The 20,170-nt window shown below is 36.6% G+C and overlaps 2 protein-coding genes across 2 annotated transcripts in view; one reads left to right on the plus strand and one right to left on the minus strand.

The window, feature by feature from the left end:
• Nucleotides 1-10,597: 10,597 nt before the first annotated feature.
• LOC117995403 (calaxin-like) overlaps nucleotides 10,598-20,170 on the minus strand; it is a 53,579-nt gene continuing 44,006 nt past the window's right edge. The window contains exons 2-6 of the mRNA XM_034983423.2: nucleotides 16,188-16,454; nucleotides 15,499-15,568; nucleotides 14,384-14,564; nucleotides 13,360-13,470; nucleotides 10,598-10,783 (exon numbers count right to left, since the gene is read on the minus strand). Coding sequence (XP_034839314.1) covers nucleotides 10,598-10,783; nucleotides 13,360-13,470; nucleotides 14,384-14,564; nucleotides 15,499-15,568; nucleotides 16,188-16,308 — 669 coding nt within the window. The 5' untranslated portion in view covers nucleotides 16,309-16,454. The remainder of the gene's footprint in view (nucleotides 10,784-13,359; nucleotides 13,471-14,383; nucleotides 14,565-15,498; nucleotides 15,569-16,187; nucleotides 16,455-20,170) is intronic.
• Nucleotides 17,559-20,170, plus strand: part of LOC117995608 (calcitonin gene-related peptide type 1 receptor-like) — a 46,456-nt gene continuing 43,844 nt past the window's right edge. The window contains exon 1 of the mRNA XM_034983596.2: nucleotides 17,559-17,631. The gene's annotated coding sequence lies outside the window, so the exon portion shown is untranslated. The remainder of the gene's footprint in view (nucleotides 17,632-20,170) is intronic.

Here is a 20,170-nt window from a genome sequence, read left to right on the forward strand (position 1 = left end):
CAAAAGTTATTAAAAAAACTCCAGCAGCTAAAACTCTGATCTGAGAGGCGAGAACTCCTCGATTTATTCTAGCTTATTAAACAAGCTATCGAATAAACTTACAAACTAAACCAGAACTCTCATAAAAATGCCAGCAGAGCATACCAGAAGAGTCAATTACTTTAAATTTTCGAACTTAGGATCAAAAGTTATTAAAAAAACTCCAGCAGCTAGAACTCTGATCTGAGAGGCGGGAACTCCTCGATTTATACTAGCTTATTAAACAAGCTATCGAACAAACCTATAAACTAAACCAGAACTCTCATAAAAATGCCAGCAGAGCATACCAGAAGAGTCAATTACTTTAAATTTTCGAACTTAGTATCAAAAGTTATGTAAAAGAACTCCAGTAGCTAGAACTCTGATCTGAGAGGCGGGAACTCCTCAATTTATTTAAGCTTATTAAACAAGCTATCAAATAAACCTATAATCTAGCCTGGAACTCTTAAAAAAGATGCCAGCAGAGCATACACGAAGAGTGAATTACTTTAAACTTTCGAACTTAATATCAAAAGTTATTTAAAAGAATCCAGCAGCTAGAACTCTGATCTGAGAGGCGGAAAATTCCTCGATTTATTCTAGCTTATTAAACAAGCTATCGAATAAACCTACAAACTAAACCAGAACTCTCATAAAAATGCCAGCAGAGCATACCAGAAGAGTCAACTACTTTAAATTTTCGAACTTAATATCAAAAGTTATTTTAAAGAATCCAGCAGCTAGAACTCTGATCTGAGAGGCGGGAACTCCTCGATTTATTTTAGCTTATTAAACAAGCTATCGATCAAACCTATAAACTAAACCAGAACTCTCATAAAAATGCCAGCAGAGCATACCAGAAGAGTCAATTACTTTAAATTTTCGAACTTAGTATCAAAAGTTATGTAAAAAACTCCAGTAGCTAGAACTCTGATCTGAGAGGCGGGAACTCCTCGATTTATTCTAGCTTATTAACAAGCTATCGAATAAACCTACAAACTTAACCAGAACTCTCATAAAAATGCCAGCAGAGCAATACCAGAAGAGTCAATTACTTTAAATTTTCGAATTTAGTATCAAAAGTTATTAAAAAAACTCCAGTAGCTAGAACTCTGATCTGAGAGGCGGGAACTCCTCGATTTATTCTAGCTTATTAAACAAGCTCTCGAAAAAACCTATAATCTAGCCCGGAACTCTCAAAAAGATGCCAGCAGAGCATACAAGAAGAGTCAATCACTTCAAATTTTAAAACTTAATATCAAAAGTTATTTAAAAGAATCCAGCAGTCGATAGCTTGTTTAATAAGCTAGAATAAATCGAGGAGTTCCCGCCTCTCAGATCAGAGTTCTAGCTACTGGAGTTTTTTTAATAACTTTTGATACTAAGTTCGAAAATTTAAAGTAGTTGACTCTTCTTGTATGCTCTGCTGGCATTTTTATGAGAGTTCTGGTTTATTTTTTAGGTTTATTCGATAGCTTGTTTAATAAGCTAGAATAAATCGAGGAGATCCCGCCTCTCAGGTCAGAGTTCTAGCTACTGGAGTTTTTTTAATAACTTTTAAAACTAAGTTCAAAAATTTAAAGTAGTTGACTCTTCTTGTATGTTCTGCTGGCATCTTTTTGAGAGTTCCAGGCTAGATTATAGGTTTTTTCGATAGCTTGTTTAATAAGCTAGAATAAATCGAGGAGTTCCCGCCTCTCAGATCAGAGTTCTAGCGACTGGAGTTTTTTTAATAACTTTTGATACTAAGTTCGAAAATTTAAAGTAATTGACTCTTCTGGTATGCTCTGCTGGCATTTTTATAAGAGTTCTGGTTTAGTTTGTAGGTTTATTCGATAGCTTGTTTAATAAGCTAGAATAAATCGACGAGTTCCCGCCTCTCAGATCAGAGTTCTAGCTGCTGGATTCTTTTAAATAACTTTTGATATTAATTTCGAAAATTTAAAGTAGTTGACTCTTCTGGTATGCTCTGCTGGCATTTTTATGAGAGTTCTGGTTTAGTTTGTAGGTTTATTCGATAGCTTGTTTAATAAGCTAGAATAAATCGAGGAGTTCCCGCCTCTCAGATCAGAGTTCTAGCTACTGGAGTTTTTTTAATAACTTTTGATACTAAGTTCGAAAATTTAAAGTAACTGACTCTTCTGGTATGCTCTGCTGGCATTTTTATGAGAGTTCTGGTTCAGTTTGTAGGTTTATTCGATAGCTTGTTTAATAAGCTAGGATAAATCGAGGAGTTCCCGCCTCTCAGATCAGAGTTCTAGCTGCTGGATTCTTTTAAATAACTTTTGATATTAATTTCGAAAATTTAAAGTAGTTGACTCTTCTGCTATGCTCTGCTGGCATTTTTATGAGAGTTCTGGTTTAGTTTGTAGGTTTAGTCGATAGCTTGTTTAATAAGCTAGAATAAATCGAGGAGTTCCCGCCTCTCAGATCAGAGTTCTAGCTACTGGAGTTTTTTTAATAACTTTTGATACTAAGTTCGAAAATTTAAAGTAACTGACTCTTCTGGTATGCTCTGCTGGCATTTTTATGAGAGTTCTGGTTCAGTTTGTAGGTTTATTCGATAGCTTGTTTAATAAGCTAGGATAAATCGAGGAGTTCCCGCCTCTCAGATCAGAGTTCTAGCTGCTGGATTCTTTTAAATAACTTTTGATATTAATTTCGAAAATTTAAAGTAGTTGACTCTTCTGCTATGCTCTGCTGGCATTTTTATGAGAGTTCCAGGCTAGATTATAGGTTTTTTCGATAGCTTGTTTAATAAGCTAGAATAAATCGAGGAGTTCCCGCCTCTCAGATCAGAGTTCTAGCTGCTGGATTCTTTTAAATAACTTTTGATATTAATTTCGAAAATTTAAAGTAGTTGACTCTTCTGCTATGCTCTGCTGGCATTTTTATGAGAGTTCTGGTTTAGTTTGTAGGTTTATTCGATAGCTTGTTTAATAAGCTAGAATAAATCGAGGAGTTCCCGCCTCTCAGATCAGAGTTCTAGCTACTGGAGTTTTTTTAATAACTTTTGATACTAAGTTCGAAAATTTAAAGTAACTGACTCTTCTGGTATGCTCTGCTGGCATTTTTATGAGAGTTCTGGTTCAGTTTGTAGGTTTATTCGATAGCTTGTTTAATAAGCTAGGATAAATCGAGGAGTTCCCGCCTCTCAGATCAGAGTTCTAGCTGCTGGATTCTTTTAAATAACTTTTGATATTAATTTCGAAAATTTAAAGTAGTTGACTCTTCTGCTATGCTCTGCTGGCATTTTTATGAGAGTTTCAGGCTAGATTATAGGTTTTTTCGATATCTTGTTTAATAAGCTAGAATAAATCGAGGAGTTCCCGCCTCTCAGATCAGAGTTCTAGCTACTGGAGTTTTTTTAATAACTTTTGATACTAAGTTCGAAAATTTAAAGTAATTGACTCTTCTTGTATGCTCTGCTGGCATTTTTATGAGAGTTCTGGTTCAGTTTGTAGGTTTATTTGATAGCTTGTTTAATAAGCTAGAATAAATCGAGGAGTTCCCGCCTCTCAGATCAGAGTTCTAGCTGCTGGATTCTTTTAAATAACTTTTGATATTAATTTCGAAAATTTAAAGTAATTGACTCTTCTGCTATGCTCTGCTGGCATTTTTATGAGAGTTCTGGTTAAGTTTGTAGGTTTATTCGATAGCTTGTTTAATAAGCTAGAATAAATCGAGGAGTTCCCACCTCTCAGATCAGAGTTCTAGCTGCTGGATTCTTTAAAATAACTTTTGATATTAATTTCGAAAATTTAAAGTAGTTGACTCTTCTGCTATGCTCTGCTGGCATTTTTATGAGAGTTCTGGTTTAGTTTGTAGGTTTATTCGATAGCTTGTTCAATAAGCTAGAATAAATCGAGGAGTTCCCGCCTCTCAGATCAGAGTTCTAGCTGCTGGATTCTTTAAAATAACTTTTGATATTAAGTTCGAAAATTTTAAGTAGTTGACTCTTTTGTATGCTCTGCTGGCATCTTTTTGAGAGTTCCAGGCTAGATTATAGGTTTTTTCGATAGCTTGTTTAATAAGCTAGAATAAATCGAGGAGTTCCCGCCTCTCAGATCAGAGTTCTAGCTGCTGGATTCTTTTAAATAACTTTTGATATTAATTTCGAAAATTTAAAGTAGTTGACTCTTCTGCTATGCTCTGCTGGCATTTTTATGAGAGTTCTGGTTTAGTTTGTAGGTTTATTCGATAGCTTGTTTAATAAGCTAGAATAAATCGAGGAGTTCCCGCCTCTCAGATCAGAGTTCTAGCTACTGGAGTTTTTTTAATAACTTTTGATACTAAGTTCGAAAATTTAAAGTAACTGACTCTTCTGGTATGCTCTGCTGGCATTTTTATGAGAGTTCTGGTTCAGTTTGTAGGTTTATTCGATAGCTTGTTTAATAAGCTAGGATAAATCGAGGAGTTCCCGCCTCTCAGATCAGAGTTCTAGCTGCTGGATTCTTTTAAATAACTTTTGATATTAATTTCGAAAATTTAAAGTAGTTGACTCTTCTGCTATGCTCTGCTGGCATTTTTATGAGAGTTTCAGGCTAGATTATAGGTTTTTTCGATATCTTGTTTAATAAGCTAGAATAAATCGAGGAGTTCCCGCCTCTCAGATCAGAGTTCTAGCTACTGGAGTTTTTTTAATAACTTTTGATACTAAGTTCGAAAATTTAAAGTAATTGACTCTTCTTGTATGCTCTGCTGGCATTTTTATGAGAGTTCTGGTTCAGTTTGTAGGTTTATTTGATAGCTTGTTTAATAAGCTAGAATAAATCGAGGAGTTCCCGCCTCTCAGATCAGAGTTCTAGCTGCTGGATTCTTTTAAATAACTTTTGATATTAATTTCGAAAATTTAAAGTAATTGACTCTTCTGCTATGCTCTGCTGGCATTTTTATGAGAGTTCTGGTTAAGTTTGTAGGTTTATTCGATAGCTTGTTTAATAAGCTAGAATAAATCGAGGAGTTCCCACCTCTCAGATCAGAGTTCTAGCTGCTGGATTCTTTAAAATAACTTTTGATATTAATTTCGAAAATTTAAAGTAGTTGACTCTTCTGCTATGCTCTGCTGGCATTTTTATGAGAGTTCTGGTTTAGTTTGTAGGTTTATTCGATAGCTTGTTCAATAAGCTAGAATAAATCGAGGAGTTCCCGCCTCTCAGATCAGAGTTCTAGCTGCTGGATTCTTTAAAATAACTTTTGATATTAAGTTCGAAAATTTAAAGTAGTTGACTCTTCTGCTATGCTCTGCTGGCATTTTTATGAGAGTTTCAGGCTAGATTATAGGTTTTTTCGATATCTTGTTTAATAAGCTAGAATAAATCGAGGAGTTCCCGCCTCTCAGATCAGAGTTCTAGCTACTGGAGTTTTTTTAATAACTTTTGATACTAAGTTCGAAAATTTAAAGTAATTGACTCTTCTTGTATGCTCTGCTGGCATTTTTATGAGAGTTCTGGTTCAGTTTGTAGGTTTATTTGATAGCTTGTTTAATAAGCTAGAATAAATCGAGGAGTTCCCGCCTCTCAGATCAGAGTTCTAGCTGCTGGATTCTTTTAAATAACTTTTGATATTAATTTCGAAAATTTAAAGTAATTGACTCTTCTGCTATGCTCTGCTGGCATTTTTATGAGAGTTCTGGTTAAGTTTGTAGGTTTATTCGATAGCTTGTTTAATAAGCTAGAATAAATCGAGGAGTTCCCACCTCTCAGATCAGAGTTCTAGCTGCTGGATTCTTTAAAATAACTTTTGATATTAATTTCGAAAATTTAAAGTAGTTGACTCTTCTGCTATGCTCTGCTGGCATTTTTATGAGAGTTCTGGTTTAGTTTGTAGGTTTATTCGATAGCTTGTTCAATAAGCTAGAATAAATCGAGGAGTTCCCGCCTCTCAGATCAGAGTTCTAGCTGCTGGATTCTTTAAAATAACTTTTGATATTAAGTTCGAAAATTTTAAGTAGTTGACTCTTTTTGTATGCTCTGCTGGCATCTTTTTGAGAGTTCCAGGCTAGATTATAGGTTTTTTCGATAGCTTGTTTAATAAGCTAGAATAAATCGAGGAGTTCCCGCCTCTCAGATCAGAGTTCTAGCTGCTGGATTCTTTTAAATAACTTTTGATATTAATTTCGAAAATTTAAAGTAATTGACTCTTCTGGTATGCTCTGCTGGCATTTTTATGAGAGTTCTGGTTTAGTTTGTAGGTTTATTCGATAGCTTGTTTAATAAGCTAGAATAAATCGAGGAGTTCTCGCCTCTCAGATCAGAGTTCTAGCTGCTGGATTCTTTTAAATAACTTTTGATATTAAGTTCGAAAATTTGAAGTGATTGACTCTTCTTGTATGCTCTGTTGGTATCTTTTTGAGAGTTCCAGGATAGATTATAGGTTTTTTCGATAGCTTGTTTAATAAGCTAGAATAAATCGAGGAGTTCTCGCCTCTCAGATCAGAGTTTTAGCTGCTGGAGTTTTTAAATAACTTTTGATGCTAAGTTCGAAAATTTAAAGTAATTGACTCTTCTGCTATGCTCTGCTGGCATTTTTATGAGAGTTCTGGTTAAGTTTGTAGGTTTATTCGATAGCTTGTTTAATAAGCTAGAATAAATCGAGGAGTTCCCACCTCTCAGATCAGAGTTCTAGCTGCTGGATTCTTTAAAATAACTTTTGATATTAAGTTCGAAAATTTAAAGTAGTTGACTCTTCTGGTATGCTCTGCTGGCATTTTTATGAGAGTTCTGGTTTAGTTTGTAGGTTTATTCGATAGCTTGTTTAATAAGCTAGAATAAATCGAGGAGTTCCCGCCTCTCAGATCAGAGTTCTAGCTGCTGGAATTTTTTTAATGACTTGTGATTATAAAGTTTGATTTTTTTTCATTTTTTCAATCGATTTTTTTTAAGCTTAAATGGCCAGAACTATCATTATTAAGTATGAGGAACTATAGAACTGACCTGCATGCGTACAGAACTGTCTTTTTTTTTTACTTTGCTCGAAAATGATCTGCTACCGGAAGTTAGCAGAGCATTATTTTAACTGCGATTTTTTTGGTTAAAACGCCAGAACTATCTTTAAAAAGTATCAGGAACTCTAGAACTCTTCTGCATGCGAATAGAACTCCTTTTTATTTTTGATCTGCTAGCACATGCTCTGCTAAGTTCACGGACACGACCCGCCCCGGCTCCACACAGGGAGCCTACCTATTCCATAGAAAAAATGTAATGGGTATGAATGTGTTATACGTATTAAAATCTACCTACATACCTACCTATAGAGCGCGACAGGTCGAGATGATAATCGGGATGGGGACGCCCCGCACATCTACACAGCCCCCGCGTTAACCTTGGGCGGGATAGGGCGGGTGACGTGCAGATGTGCGAGGCGTCCTCCCGCCTCATGCCTCGATTGCCATCTTGACCTGTCGCATACTATACTTACAAACATACTTGTCAAAATTTCTGAATTCTGAATACAATAAAACGCGAAACTGAGAAATTTAAGTGCGTACATTTTTTTTTACCGGAATATAATTTGTTACTATTAGGGAAGAAATGAAAATGTATTGTATGATATGTGTGTTATGTATTATGGTTAACAGTCTACTGTTTACTAAGCTATAATACTGACTGCGATCGATTTACCATTACTCGTTGAGGAGTTCCATCGTCTATTTCCAAAACTGATCATCAAATCTTCACCAAACTTACATGGTACCTACCTGATCGTACAACCTTTGTAAATAAAAAGAAATTGTGAAAAATGGTTCAAATTTGATGGAGTTATGGAGTAAAATTGATAAAACTTTGATCCCGTATCCCGAAGAAACCTTAATTTTTTTTTTGAAATAAAACTGCCCTATATGTTAACCCAAAGTATCAGTTACCTCTGTACCAAATTTTATTGAAATCCGTTCATAGTTTTCCGCGTGATGCGGGCACAGACAGACAGACACACAGAAAGACTTTACTTAGATCCTTTCTTACCTGATACCTACCACCTAGAAAGAACCTAAATTTCCAAGTAAAATAACAATAGTTAAAACTTTTCTATAAAAGCTTTTCCCCCCTATTTGACCACCCTTAAGGGGGGATTTACCAAATTGACTTATACAGGTTTTTATTATTTAAAGCTAATAACCTAAATGTCGATTTTAATGTCTCTAACTTCAAAAACATAGGACTTTCATAGAACCTTCGACCCCCCCCCCTTTCCCACCCTTAGGGGAGGATGTTCTCAAAACTGTTTCTTAGCTGACACCTACGTCCTAGAAAGAACCTACATTCCAAATTTCAAGTTTGTAGGCTTTATAGTTCCTGAGATTTCGTGATTAGTCAGTGAGTGAGTGAGTGGTATTTCTCTTTTATATATTTCGAAGATAGATGTAAGTACAGAAATCGTCCACTTACAGTTTTATTACAAGTACCAAACATGGATTAAATGCCTCTGTGCAGGTTTCCGGTAGGTTGCTTTATTGCTATTCAGTGAAAGTTAACATAAATATGATGCATAAAATGACTAATATGAGATATTGTGAGCTACGACAGTAGGTAAAGTTTAATTTACAATCTTGAATTGAAACTCAGTACAAAGGGTTTGCGGGATTAGCTTAGTTGAATAGGTATTATTGGAAATAGTGAATATGCAAGCAAACTTATTGCTTCTAGCAAGTACGCACCAGCTTCATATTACGGTCGGGCTTACCTAATCTAACAGACTTTAATATTTGTATTCGAGTAAATAAATTGGAAAGGGAGTTTATTGGATTTTGAATGAATATACTTCGTTGAATATTCTAGATTGATGCGGAAGTAGGTACCTATGTGGAAGCCCACTGCTTTGATATCACTACCCCTATAATTATAAATGTGAAAGTGTGTTAGTTTGTTGGTTTGTCCTTCAATCACGTCACAACGGAGCAACGGATCGACGTGATTTTTTGCATGAGTATAGTTGAAGACATGGAAAGGGACATAGGCTACTTTTTATCGAAGATTCCCACGGGATTTTTAATTTTTAGTCACACTCATAATCATCATCATCAACCGATAGTACCTCCACAGCTGGATATAGGTCTCTTGTAGTGACTTCCACACGCCATGGTCTTGCGCCGCGCCGCGCCGCCTGAATCCAGCGGCTTCTTGCGACTCGTTTGATGTCATCTGTCTACCTATAGTGCGGTAATGGGGGGGGGGGGGGGGGTGTCTCTAACGCTGTCCTTTCGAGTGTGTTATGTAAAACCTATATAATTATAACAAAACTCTACACTGGACAATTTCTGTACATTGAAATAATATTTAATAATCGTTGTATAGAGCTCTACACTATTTTACTCTAGTTTAGCTCTAATTCTACTTTAGTTGAGCTTTAATTCTATTCTAGTTTAGCTCTAATTCTACTCTAGTTTAGCTCTAATTCTACTTTTGTGTCATACATTTATGTTACATGTCTCACATCCGACTTTACTCACCTGTTTAGTCGTCGTCAGCCCGACTAATTTCGAACCCTTCCGGGGTCCTTTTTCACAGGGACTCAAATTGCGCACGCGTCACGGTTGAGACGTCTAATTCTACTCTAGTTTAGTTCTAATTCTACTCTTATTCAGCTCTAATCCTGCTCTAGTTCAACTCGTATTCCCACAGGGGCAATAACGTGGGAAATCGCTAAGTCCTTTCATAAATGCCTAAGTATAGTACGCAACAGGTCGAGGTGGCAATAGGGGTGGGGACGCCCCGCACACCCCTACAGCCCCCGCGCTAACCCGTTGTGAGACAGTGTGAGACGTGGGTGACGTGCAGTTGTACGGGGCGTCCTTCCGCCTCATACCCCGATTGCTATCTTGGCCTGTCGCAAATTATAGGTAGATACTTACGTACTAACGTAACGTAACGTGACGTAACGTTACGTAATTTAAGCATATACATTTTTAATTATTATTTCATTTTAATAAATTTTTACGCTTAATTTTTCATTAGTAGTTACTATGAATTACAATAGGTATTATCGTAAGGCTTTTGCACATATTGTCATTTTAATTAAAAGACTTTTGCACATATTGACATTTTGATGAAGGCTTTGTACATGATTGATTTTTAGGGTTCCGTACCTCAAAAGGAAAAACGGAACCCTTATAGGATCACTTTGTTGTCTGTCTCTCTGTCTGTCAAGAAACCTACAGGGTACTTCCCGTTGACCTAGAATCATGAAATTTGGCAGGTAGGTAGATCTTATAGCTGACATTTGGGGAAAAATCTGAAAACCGTGAATTTAGGCTTACATCACACAAAAAAAATTAAATTGTGGTCATGAACTAATAATTAGTATTTTCAATTTTCTAAGTAAATAACTATATCAAGTGGGGTATCATATGAAAGGTCTTCGCCATTCTAAAACAGATTTTGTTTAGTTTTATTCATCATAGTTTTTGAATTATCGTGCAAAATGTCGAAAAAATACGACTGTAGTACGGAACCCTCATTGCGCGAGCCTGACTCGCACTTGGCCGGTTTTATTATTTCAGTTTACGTCATTATTTTTATTCTAGTTTATAATAAAGTAATAAAAAATTGGAGTCAAATACCCAATTGTGCTCTAAAACAAACTACATTTTGCCCCAATTAGGGCACCAAGTACAAAGAAAGGTGTAAACTGCTGGACGTTCAGGGAGGCAGTACCCCAGCAGCTCTAGTAGGGGAGGTGTATCCGTCACAGCTGTGTGAAAATCTTGAAAGTTGATTACTCCGTCCAGGTCCTTGTCCATGCGTTTCAACATAATGTCGACCAGTTCCTGATAATTGATAATGTAATATTTAATTTAATTAAGCTTCAATATTCTGACTGCTACATGAACGGCAGGCTAGGCGCTTGCCAATTAGATGGTATGACTAACCGATTCATGCAATAAGTATTAAGTATTAACATGATCGCAAATTGTTTTTCCGTTATTCATAATTCATAATTCTTTACTGCCAGGAAATTGGTTATATATTATATTTTATTATATTGGCTATAAATTATATTTTCCCAGGAAATTGGTTAAGTCCTAGAACCGCAGCTGCGGTTGAGTGGCTGGGTCTCATAAATTGTTATATTTTATTTTACCTACTTGCGACACCTGCAATATTTCTGCTGGCATTTTTTAATAAGCATAAAATAGTTTTTTTTTTCACTGACTTCTACAAAACATAAGATGCTGGACCTGCGATTGTCAACATAGTGTCGACAAGAAGACCATTCCCGGTACGCTCGGTGGGGTGCTCCAAATCGACACGAAAAATAACTGTCATTTTGTAAGGCACACATCTTCCAGCGTACATACACCATATCATACACATATATACGTCCACCGACATGTCCATTTCAGATATATTTCTATTCTATACCTATACTAACTAATGCCCACATTGTTGTTATACAATGAATCATCGATATCGTCGATAATACTAGGTATATCAAAATGTTTCCATTTCTGCTGTTAACCATCAAACGGGCGTCTACTACCTCGCGAGCTTCTGCTATCACCCGCACCAGTGCAACTATTGCTGGTGAGGAAGTGACAATACTCCCCCGTAGGACGGCGAACCCTTCGCTCTTAGCATGGGGGTCCTGGACCCGACACAGACTCGAGGCCCTAAGCCAAGAAGGCAGGCCGTAGCCTATAACGGCTTAAAGGACGTTACAGGGGAAAATTGTCAAAATTGTTAATTTGTAAGATGATAGTGGTGATAACTAATACAAACTTAACTTAAACTAAAACTACGAGGGTTCCAAACGCGCCCAGGTCACTTTCAAGTCGGTTTCACTTCAATAACAAAAAAAATTTTTAGATAATGAAATGTTTTTCTGCTTATTGTTGTTAGAGTTTGAAGTGTAAAATGACCACCTTTAAGCCCAAAATTAACTGAAGTCATTAGATAATGAGATAGTACTTATAAGCTGAAAGTTTGTTCTACCTTGCAAGTTACTCTCAACTCTCCAGCTGTTTTGAAAGGGATTCGCAAGCTATGAATGTTTTAAAACTCGAGACTTTGTTTATTAAGGCCTTTCAAGCCGTTGTTACAAAACTCGATTAATTAAGATTTCCTGAAAGGGGTAAAGAATACCTAACTACCAAGGCAATCAGATATCCTAATAATATTATAAATGTGAAAGTGTGGATGTTTGGATGTTTGTTACTCAATCACGCAAAAACGGCTGAACGGATTTGGATGAAATTGGGAATGGAGATTATACCCTGGATTAACACTTAGGCTATTTTTCATCCCGGAAAATCAAAGAGCTCCCATGGGATTTTTAAAACTTACGTCTACGCGAACGAAGTCGCGGGCATTCTAAAGGTCGATGTACATTATTTTGGCCCCGTACCTTATTTGGCCCTATAATTTGAACGGATGGCTTTGACTTTGTCTTTTTACACGGTCAATAATTTTATTCATATTGCAATAATTTTGATCGCAGATTGCGGATCAGATTGCTACCTACAGCGCGGCGCGGCGGAGCAACTTGGCATGACATGCAAATCTAAAGTTCCTCAGGTTTCTAAGAACTTAACGCCATCTATTGAAAAACTTTTAGGAAGTTATTATTATGTACCGTTTGTCCCTCCATTCATACGTGAACTTAGAAGGATTGAACGTGGTTTGAACTTCTACCCTACTCTATTACCTAACTAGTAACAGAAACATTGAATTCAGAAAATTCAGCAAATCTACAGAGATGTCAGTGTTTTACGTAATATTATGATTATTTACAACGACCTCTATCGAGATCAGTGTATTTAAAATACGTGCGGCTGCTCCTCTTTTTTCGAAAGGATCCGCGGCAGCGCCATCTATGAGTAAATTGCAGTACAACTAACAAGAGGTTCTTTTTCATGTACCCCCAACTGAAACCCGAACTAATCGTTAATTCAAAAGTTTCTATGTTCAAGAGAGATGTCCCTGGTTTAACAGTGTAGCATAGCGTTAATACGCCGTCGTAGCAGCGTGGCAAAGAGTCTTAAATATAATATTTTAAAATCTTTGACTTCACGTCACCCATAAATGCAAAAGTGTGTTTGTTTGTTGATTTGTTGGTTTATTGGTTTGTAGGTGTGTTGATTTGTCCTTCAAGCACGTCGCAACGAAGCAACGGATTGACTTGATTTTTCACATAGGTATAGTTAAAGATCTGGAAAGTGACATAGGCTACTTTTATCCCGGAAAATCCCCCACAGGATTTTAAAACCTAACTCCGTGCAGACGAAGTCTTGGGCATCAGCTAGTACCTAATATTTTGACAGATTAATATTTTAATTCAGGATCTACCCGAGAGCTTCCTCACTCTAGTTCACTCTGTTGGAGTTGTCATTTAATTTGATCTTACCTTTACAGCTTCTTCGACATCGTCATCCCGCGAAGCTTTTGCTAGGCTCTTCTTCATTAACTGGTACATTGTTTCCCTTCTCAAATATCCTTCCCCCAATAAATCATAACACTGCAAAGAAAATAATGGGTCGACGGTATAAGCCAAATAAAAAAACCCCAAAAAATCATTCCAAAATAAAATATCTGCACTCAAATTATATTCGTACTAGCTTATGCTCGCGGCTTCGTCCGCGTGGACTATACTTTCAAACCCCTATTTCACCCCCTTAGGGATTGAATTTTCAAAAATACTTTCTTAGCGGATGCCTACGTCATAATAGCTATCTGCATGCCAAACAGTCCGATACGTCCAGTAGTTTGAGCTGTGCGTTGATAGATCAGTCAGTCAGTCAGTCATCTATTAATAGATCATTATCTATTAATGGCCGTGATAGCCTAGTGGTTAAGACGTCCGGCTCCTACACACGAGGTCGCGGATTCAATCCCGAGCACGCATCTCTAACTTTTCGGAATTATGTGTGTTTTAAGAAATTAAATATCACTCGCTTTAATGTTGAAGGAAAACATCGTGAGGAAACTTGCATACTTGTGAGTTCTACATAATGTTCTCAAAAGTATGTGAAATTTACTAATCCGCACTTAGCCAGAATGGCCAAACCCTTCTCTTACTGTGACGAGACCCGTTCTCTGTAGTGAGCCGGTCATGGGCTGATGATAATAATCTATGTATGTATGTTTATTCTTTATTCTACTAAAATACTATAATACAAGCTAATGCCCGCGACTTCATCCGCGTGGACCAAACAAATTTCAAACCCCTATTTCACCCCCTTAGGGGTTGAATTTTCAAAAATCCTTTCAAATATTATGCCTACATAATAATACTTAGCGTGCCAAATTTCAGCCCGATTCGTCCAGTTGTTTGAGCTGTGCGTTGATAGACCAGTCAGTCAGTCAGTCAGTCACCTTTTCTTTTTATATATTTAGACTACTAATAATACTATATGTCAAACTTTTGTTACCGTAAATGCGTAAGAAATTCTCTCCTCCAAGGTGCCACGTAGATACAACGACATCGCTTTGGCGAATGTGGACATAGTAACGTAAGGAGAGGTGCCTCTGTCCAGAGCCACCATGACCCGTTCCATCATATACGCGTCCGTCAAGCCAAGCCCCGTATGTAACACGTCCCGGAAATGAGCCCTGTCAAACATGGCTTTTAACTTAGGGTGAGATCTATAGACCGTAGGTACTTTGATTCGTTCGGCGTTCTGGTCTGGGTCTTGTGGGAGGCTTTGGCCGTGGCTAGTTACCACCCTACCGACAAAGCCGTACCGCCAAGCGATTTGGAGTTCCGCTACGATACCGTGTAGAAACCAAAGGAGTATGGGTTTAATGGACACTGTCATACTCTTTTCAGGTTAGCTCGCTTCCATCTTCGACTGCATCATCACTTACCACCAGGTGAGATTGCAGTCAAGGGCTAACTTGTATCTAAATCTTATCTTATAAATATATAAAAGGAAAAGGTGACTGACTGACTGACTGACTGACTGACTGACTGATCTATCAACGCACAGCTCAAACTAATGGACGCATCGGGCTGAAATTTGGCATGCAGGTAGCTATTATGACGTAGGCATCCGCTAAGAAAGGATTTTTAAAAATTCAACCCCTAAGGGGGTGAAATAGGGGTTTGAAATTTGTGTAGTCCACGCGGACGAAGTCGCGAGCATAAGCTAGTAAAAAATAAAAAAGAGCTGTGGAGCAGTTGATAATGATACATAGATCTAATTTGCTAGACTTCATATAATTTTACGAATTTTACGAATAGCCCGCCTGCATCTTAGACTGCATCATCACTTACTACCAGGTGAGATTGTCGTCAAGGTCTAACTTCTAACTGAATAAAATAAAATAAATGACTTTGCTCAGACTAAGTTTCAGTTAAAACGAGACAGACTTATGTTACAGATTAGAGATATAATGCTGTCTCGTTTTAACTAAGTATATTGTGTTAAATTTGAGTAAAGCAAAGTTCACTCTATAGATAGTTAACTTTGCTATAGATCTCAAACTTAGGGCAGGCAGGTGCTATCAAAACGTCCAAAAGCTTATCAGCTCCTCGGATCATTACCTGGATATCAAATCAGATGCCGCTGGTTTCTCTTCACGCTTTTGGATTTTGAAGAAGATTATCATAATCTCTGAAGGATAGAAATAAGTCCAGTTTAATTTTCGTCTCTATGAACATTTCTCTATGCTGGATTAAACGCAGGATAAAGAAGTGAAGAGATCTTAATCTCCTCAATCTCGAGCCCTGACCACCAGTGCTGATGCCCGAACCTGGCTAGACTAATCGCATTCAATGTCATTGATGCCCGACACTGGACTATGCCGTTTATCTAGACTACAAAATGGTTGGAAGAGTCTAGTATGAATAGTAGGCGACAGGTCGAGATCGCAATCGGGGTAGGGACGCCCCGCACAACAGCACAGCCGTTTCGCTAACCCGGTGCGGGATAGCGCGGGTGACGTGCGGGTGTGTGAGGCGTCCCCCGCCTCTTACCCCGATTACCATCTCGAACTGTTGCGAACTATAGACCAGTACGGTTGGTTGGTCGGACGGTTCTTACGGAGAGAAAAATTTAAAAAAATCCTGAAAAAGAATCGACTGTTAGGCGGTACAAATTTCGCCGGGGCAGTTAGTACTTAATAAAAATTTCATAAAACTCTTTTCTTGTTTTACACAACTATACTTACTGTGGAAATTCTGCAGCATCATATAGGCGTAGGTACAACTTACGTTAAAAAGTGTATACTAACGTTCGAGTTCATCAAATGTAAAATGTGTATCCTTCTGTATTTCCATCCACAAAGTACCATGTTTTTTTCGAAATCTTATCTCCTCCATGGGATCCAAAGCCGAATCAAGTGATGCCGACATTTTAGTAAGTTAAGAAATTACACGAAAAAGACAAAAATCCTTTAATTTTATTCAAAACACTGTAAATAGCTTGCGTTGTGATTTTATTATTACTTTTGAGATTTGTTTGTAAATAAATAGTAACATTGACAGTATAATTTGAGGGACTGATTACGACGTGCCCATCTTGATTTAATCCAAGAAGGAAGAAATACTACCACTGACCTCTGCTAAAACAAGTACGCTCGACTTGCTATTGCCGATCTGTTTTTAAAGCAACTATGTTTTCGCCATTTTAGCACTTATATGAGTAGAAGCAGTGAGCGTCACATGAGCGTACTCGGAACTAAATATTTTATTTATTTATTACTAGCTCATGCCCGCGACTTCATCCGCGTGCAGTTAGATTTTTAAAAATCCCGTGGGAACTCTTTGATTTTCAGGGATAAAAAGTCTTTCCAGGTTTTTATCTAGATCCATGCAAAAAATCAGGTCAATCCGCTGCACTGTTGCAACGTGATTGAAGGACAAACCAACAAACTAATAAACCAACAAACCAACAAACAAACACACTTTCGCATTTATATTAAGGGTTCTGAATACTGATAAGGGTGCTGATTATACAGATGCAAGTTTGCCCTTAACTGCAATCTCACCTGGTGGTAAGTGATAATGCAGCTAAAATGGAAGTGGGCTAACCTGGAAGGGGTATGGCTGATAATGATGAGATATCATATTCTGTCAAGGTGACAACACGACGACCATTTGACGCAGTGTTTTAATTCGCGGTACGGTTGGTGGAGCGTTTTGAATACGCACACATATGAGTGATTTTGCACACCTCTTCCAGCGTACTTGTGTAATACCATTAAATTGAACACTACAGACAGCAACGGATTATGGATTAATCCAAAGAGAATACAAACGTTATTCATCAAAGAACACCATAAGAACACAGTCATTATTCTGAGATAAGAACACAGCAAAGAACAGATTATCTAATCCATTTATCTAATCACTATGATCCAATGTTATGGCATTATAAAGTAATCATTATTTACTACATCCCTGGGAATGGACTAAGAGCAAAGCGCGTGCCAGACCTTTGTTATTTTATAAAAGCTGAAAGTTTCTCTTATTATTTATTTATTTATTTGCCTACGACATCGTTATTTGGTTAAATCTCCGCGTCAAGAGAGCTGGGCATTGCGACGAGAGATCCCTGAACTATATATGAAACCGACGCGCACATGTTTCAGTTAGCTGTAAACCGTCTTTCCGACAGTTGGCCTCGACCGCCATCGCTTGGTAGAACGCGCGCGAAAAAGTTTTACAGATTTAAAAGTTTGTGAAATATTGTTTCTAATATTTACAGATTTTATCGAAGTAATATACAAATTAGACGATTGTAAAAATAACCCTTATAAGTAGACAAATTTAATTATTTAGATATTATTACTATTATTTTATTAAATAAACTTAAATCTAAAAAAACACTAACTTAAAACTAAAACAAATTAAATTAAATCTAAAACCTCATCGAGACCACCGCAGCGAGGCATTGTACCCAAGACGCTGGCAAAATTACCTCTTTAGATGGCCAAACTAATTCTTTGACCAAGGTAGCTGCCAGCTCTCGGGTCCCCGGTTGACTCGATAACCCTTTTCGAAATTTCCTCAAAAAGAGCTCAATATACAAATTATAAAGTTTATATATTATAAACATATTTTAATTTTTTAAAGAAAATATTACAATAAAACTTAAAGCTAGCCTTATCTTATTACTATAGAAATCATGGCCGCGTGGAATGGTGCCAAGAATACTGGCTGCATATTTTAATTACATTATTATATTAAGTAGGCAGAGTTTTTGATCTAAAAAATCAGTATAGGATACTATTCGTATACAATATCTCTCTTATACGTCACTTTTTTCCATTGGATTGATTAAAAACTGTTGAGGTTAATTGTAATGTTTGCTTTGTGATTCGTGTATGTTATTTTTGCAACGCGATTGTGTTATTTTAAGCGATTGTTTTCATTAACTATTAAAATATTTTCTAGCTTATTTACTAATAATCCATACTTACTAATATTATAAATGCAAATGTGTCTATCTGCTAGCTTTTCACGGCCCAACAGTTTAACCGATTTGGGTGAAATTTGGCACAGAGTGAGATTCCATCCCGAGGACAGACCTATATCCGTAATAAATCAGATAAGCGAATGGGCCTTAAAGAATCCCGTGGGAATTCTTTGATTTTGCGGGATAAAAAGTACCCTACGTCCTTCCCGGACGTAAGCTAACTCTGTACCTTTAATATTAGTATGGATATAAAAGGAAAAGATGACTGACTGACCTATCAACAGACAACATTAATACTGGACCGATCGGGCTGAAATTTGGCATGCAGATTATTATGTACATGTGATAGAGATTTATGATATTGTAGTTATCAGCTAGGAAAAGATTTTTGAAAATTCAACCCCTAAAATAAGGGTTTGAAAGGAGACCGACCATCTCTTATCTCATACATCGTTGGGCCCAGAAATTGATGAACCGTTACAAGTTCCAATTTAGTGTGATTTGCTATATAAAAATTTCTCCTTTAGATTGCTTTAGTTTCAGTTTGAGTGACAATTACATAATAAAAATATATGGGTTCAAACCCATGGTTAAATTGTGTTAGAACAATATTTTTGCAATAATCAATCAAGTTATAATAATTAGACAACTAGTGAACTGTTCAGATTGATTTCCTTTAAGTAAGTAAATATATAAAATAATCTTACCTAAAATAACACAACATCCTACTGTACACCAGCCCATTATACAATAATTACAGTAGTAGTCATTAAAAACACGGACATTTCCGTTTATATTTTTTTATATTTAGCGACTGTAATTTCAAATTATTTTTTATGATTTTGGTTTATTATAAAATAAAGGATTTTTTATTATATTTTTGTATTTTATTCATTTAATTGTGACATATTTTTATATATTTTTTTCTGTAACAAAACTGGGCCCAAAACTGGTCGGTCTCCTTTGTGTAGTTTACGCAGACAAAGTCGCGGGCATAAACTGGTTAAATGTGGTATGGAAGGCAAGATATTGCGATTTGATTCAGCGACCCAATGGAGGTTAGGCTGTAGAAGTAAAAGTGGAATAAAACAAGCATATTATTTCTTTTACACACACCTACATCCCCCTTTCTATTGTAGAGAACAAAGCATACGAGATTCCAACAGCGGTCAGCAATACAAAGCGCTATAGATGAATTTTGAATGGTCTCTCAAAATAACACTGGCTTCCAAATTTTGACTTTGAAATGGTAGGTATTCTGTGTGTAAAGAGTTACAACTATAAAAACAGAAATTTCTTAATAATAATATTATTAAAATACAACTTAATTTTTTTCATAATTAATTCTAGAGACTTGAAGTCTCCCTGCAATATTAAACTATTCAAAAAATTCATAGCCAGTGTCATTCGGGATGATGATTGTTCTCACATTTAGAAGGTATGGTGTAATAAAGAAAATCGCAAACATACATACGTGAACCCTGAAAACATTATACTGCTTTTTTTGGTAGTCGTGTAAGCATTCTGCACTGGGGAGGCACTTCTATTGGGCCAAGGTTAGATAATATTTATAATGCGGATCTATGTATAAAAATATTTACATAAAAAGCTTCTGCGCAAAAAGATTTATGTGATAATAATGCTATGAGATAGTAAGGAAGAGGAAAGAGAAAGCCCATCATAATCTCTATATATAAAAATGAATAGCTGAATGTGTTGCTAAGCGCAAATCTCAAGAACAGCTGAACCGATTTCGCAAATTCTTTTTTTATAATATTCCTTGAAGTACGAGATTTC

This window comes from Maniola hyperantus, chromosome Z (assembly GCF_902806685.2).
Source record: "Maniola hyperantus chromosome Z, iAphHyp1.2, whole genome shotgun sequence".
Lineage (NCBI taxonomy): Eukaryota > Metazoa > Arthropoda > Insecta > Lepidoptera > Nymphalidae > Maniola > Maniola hyperantus.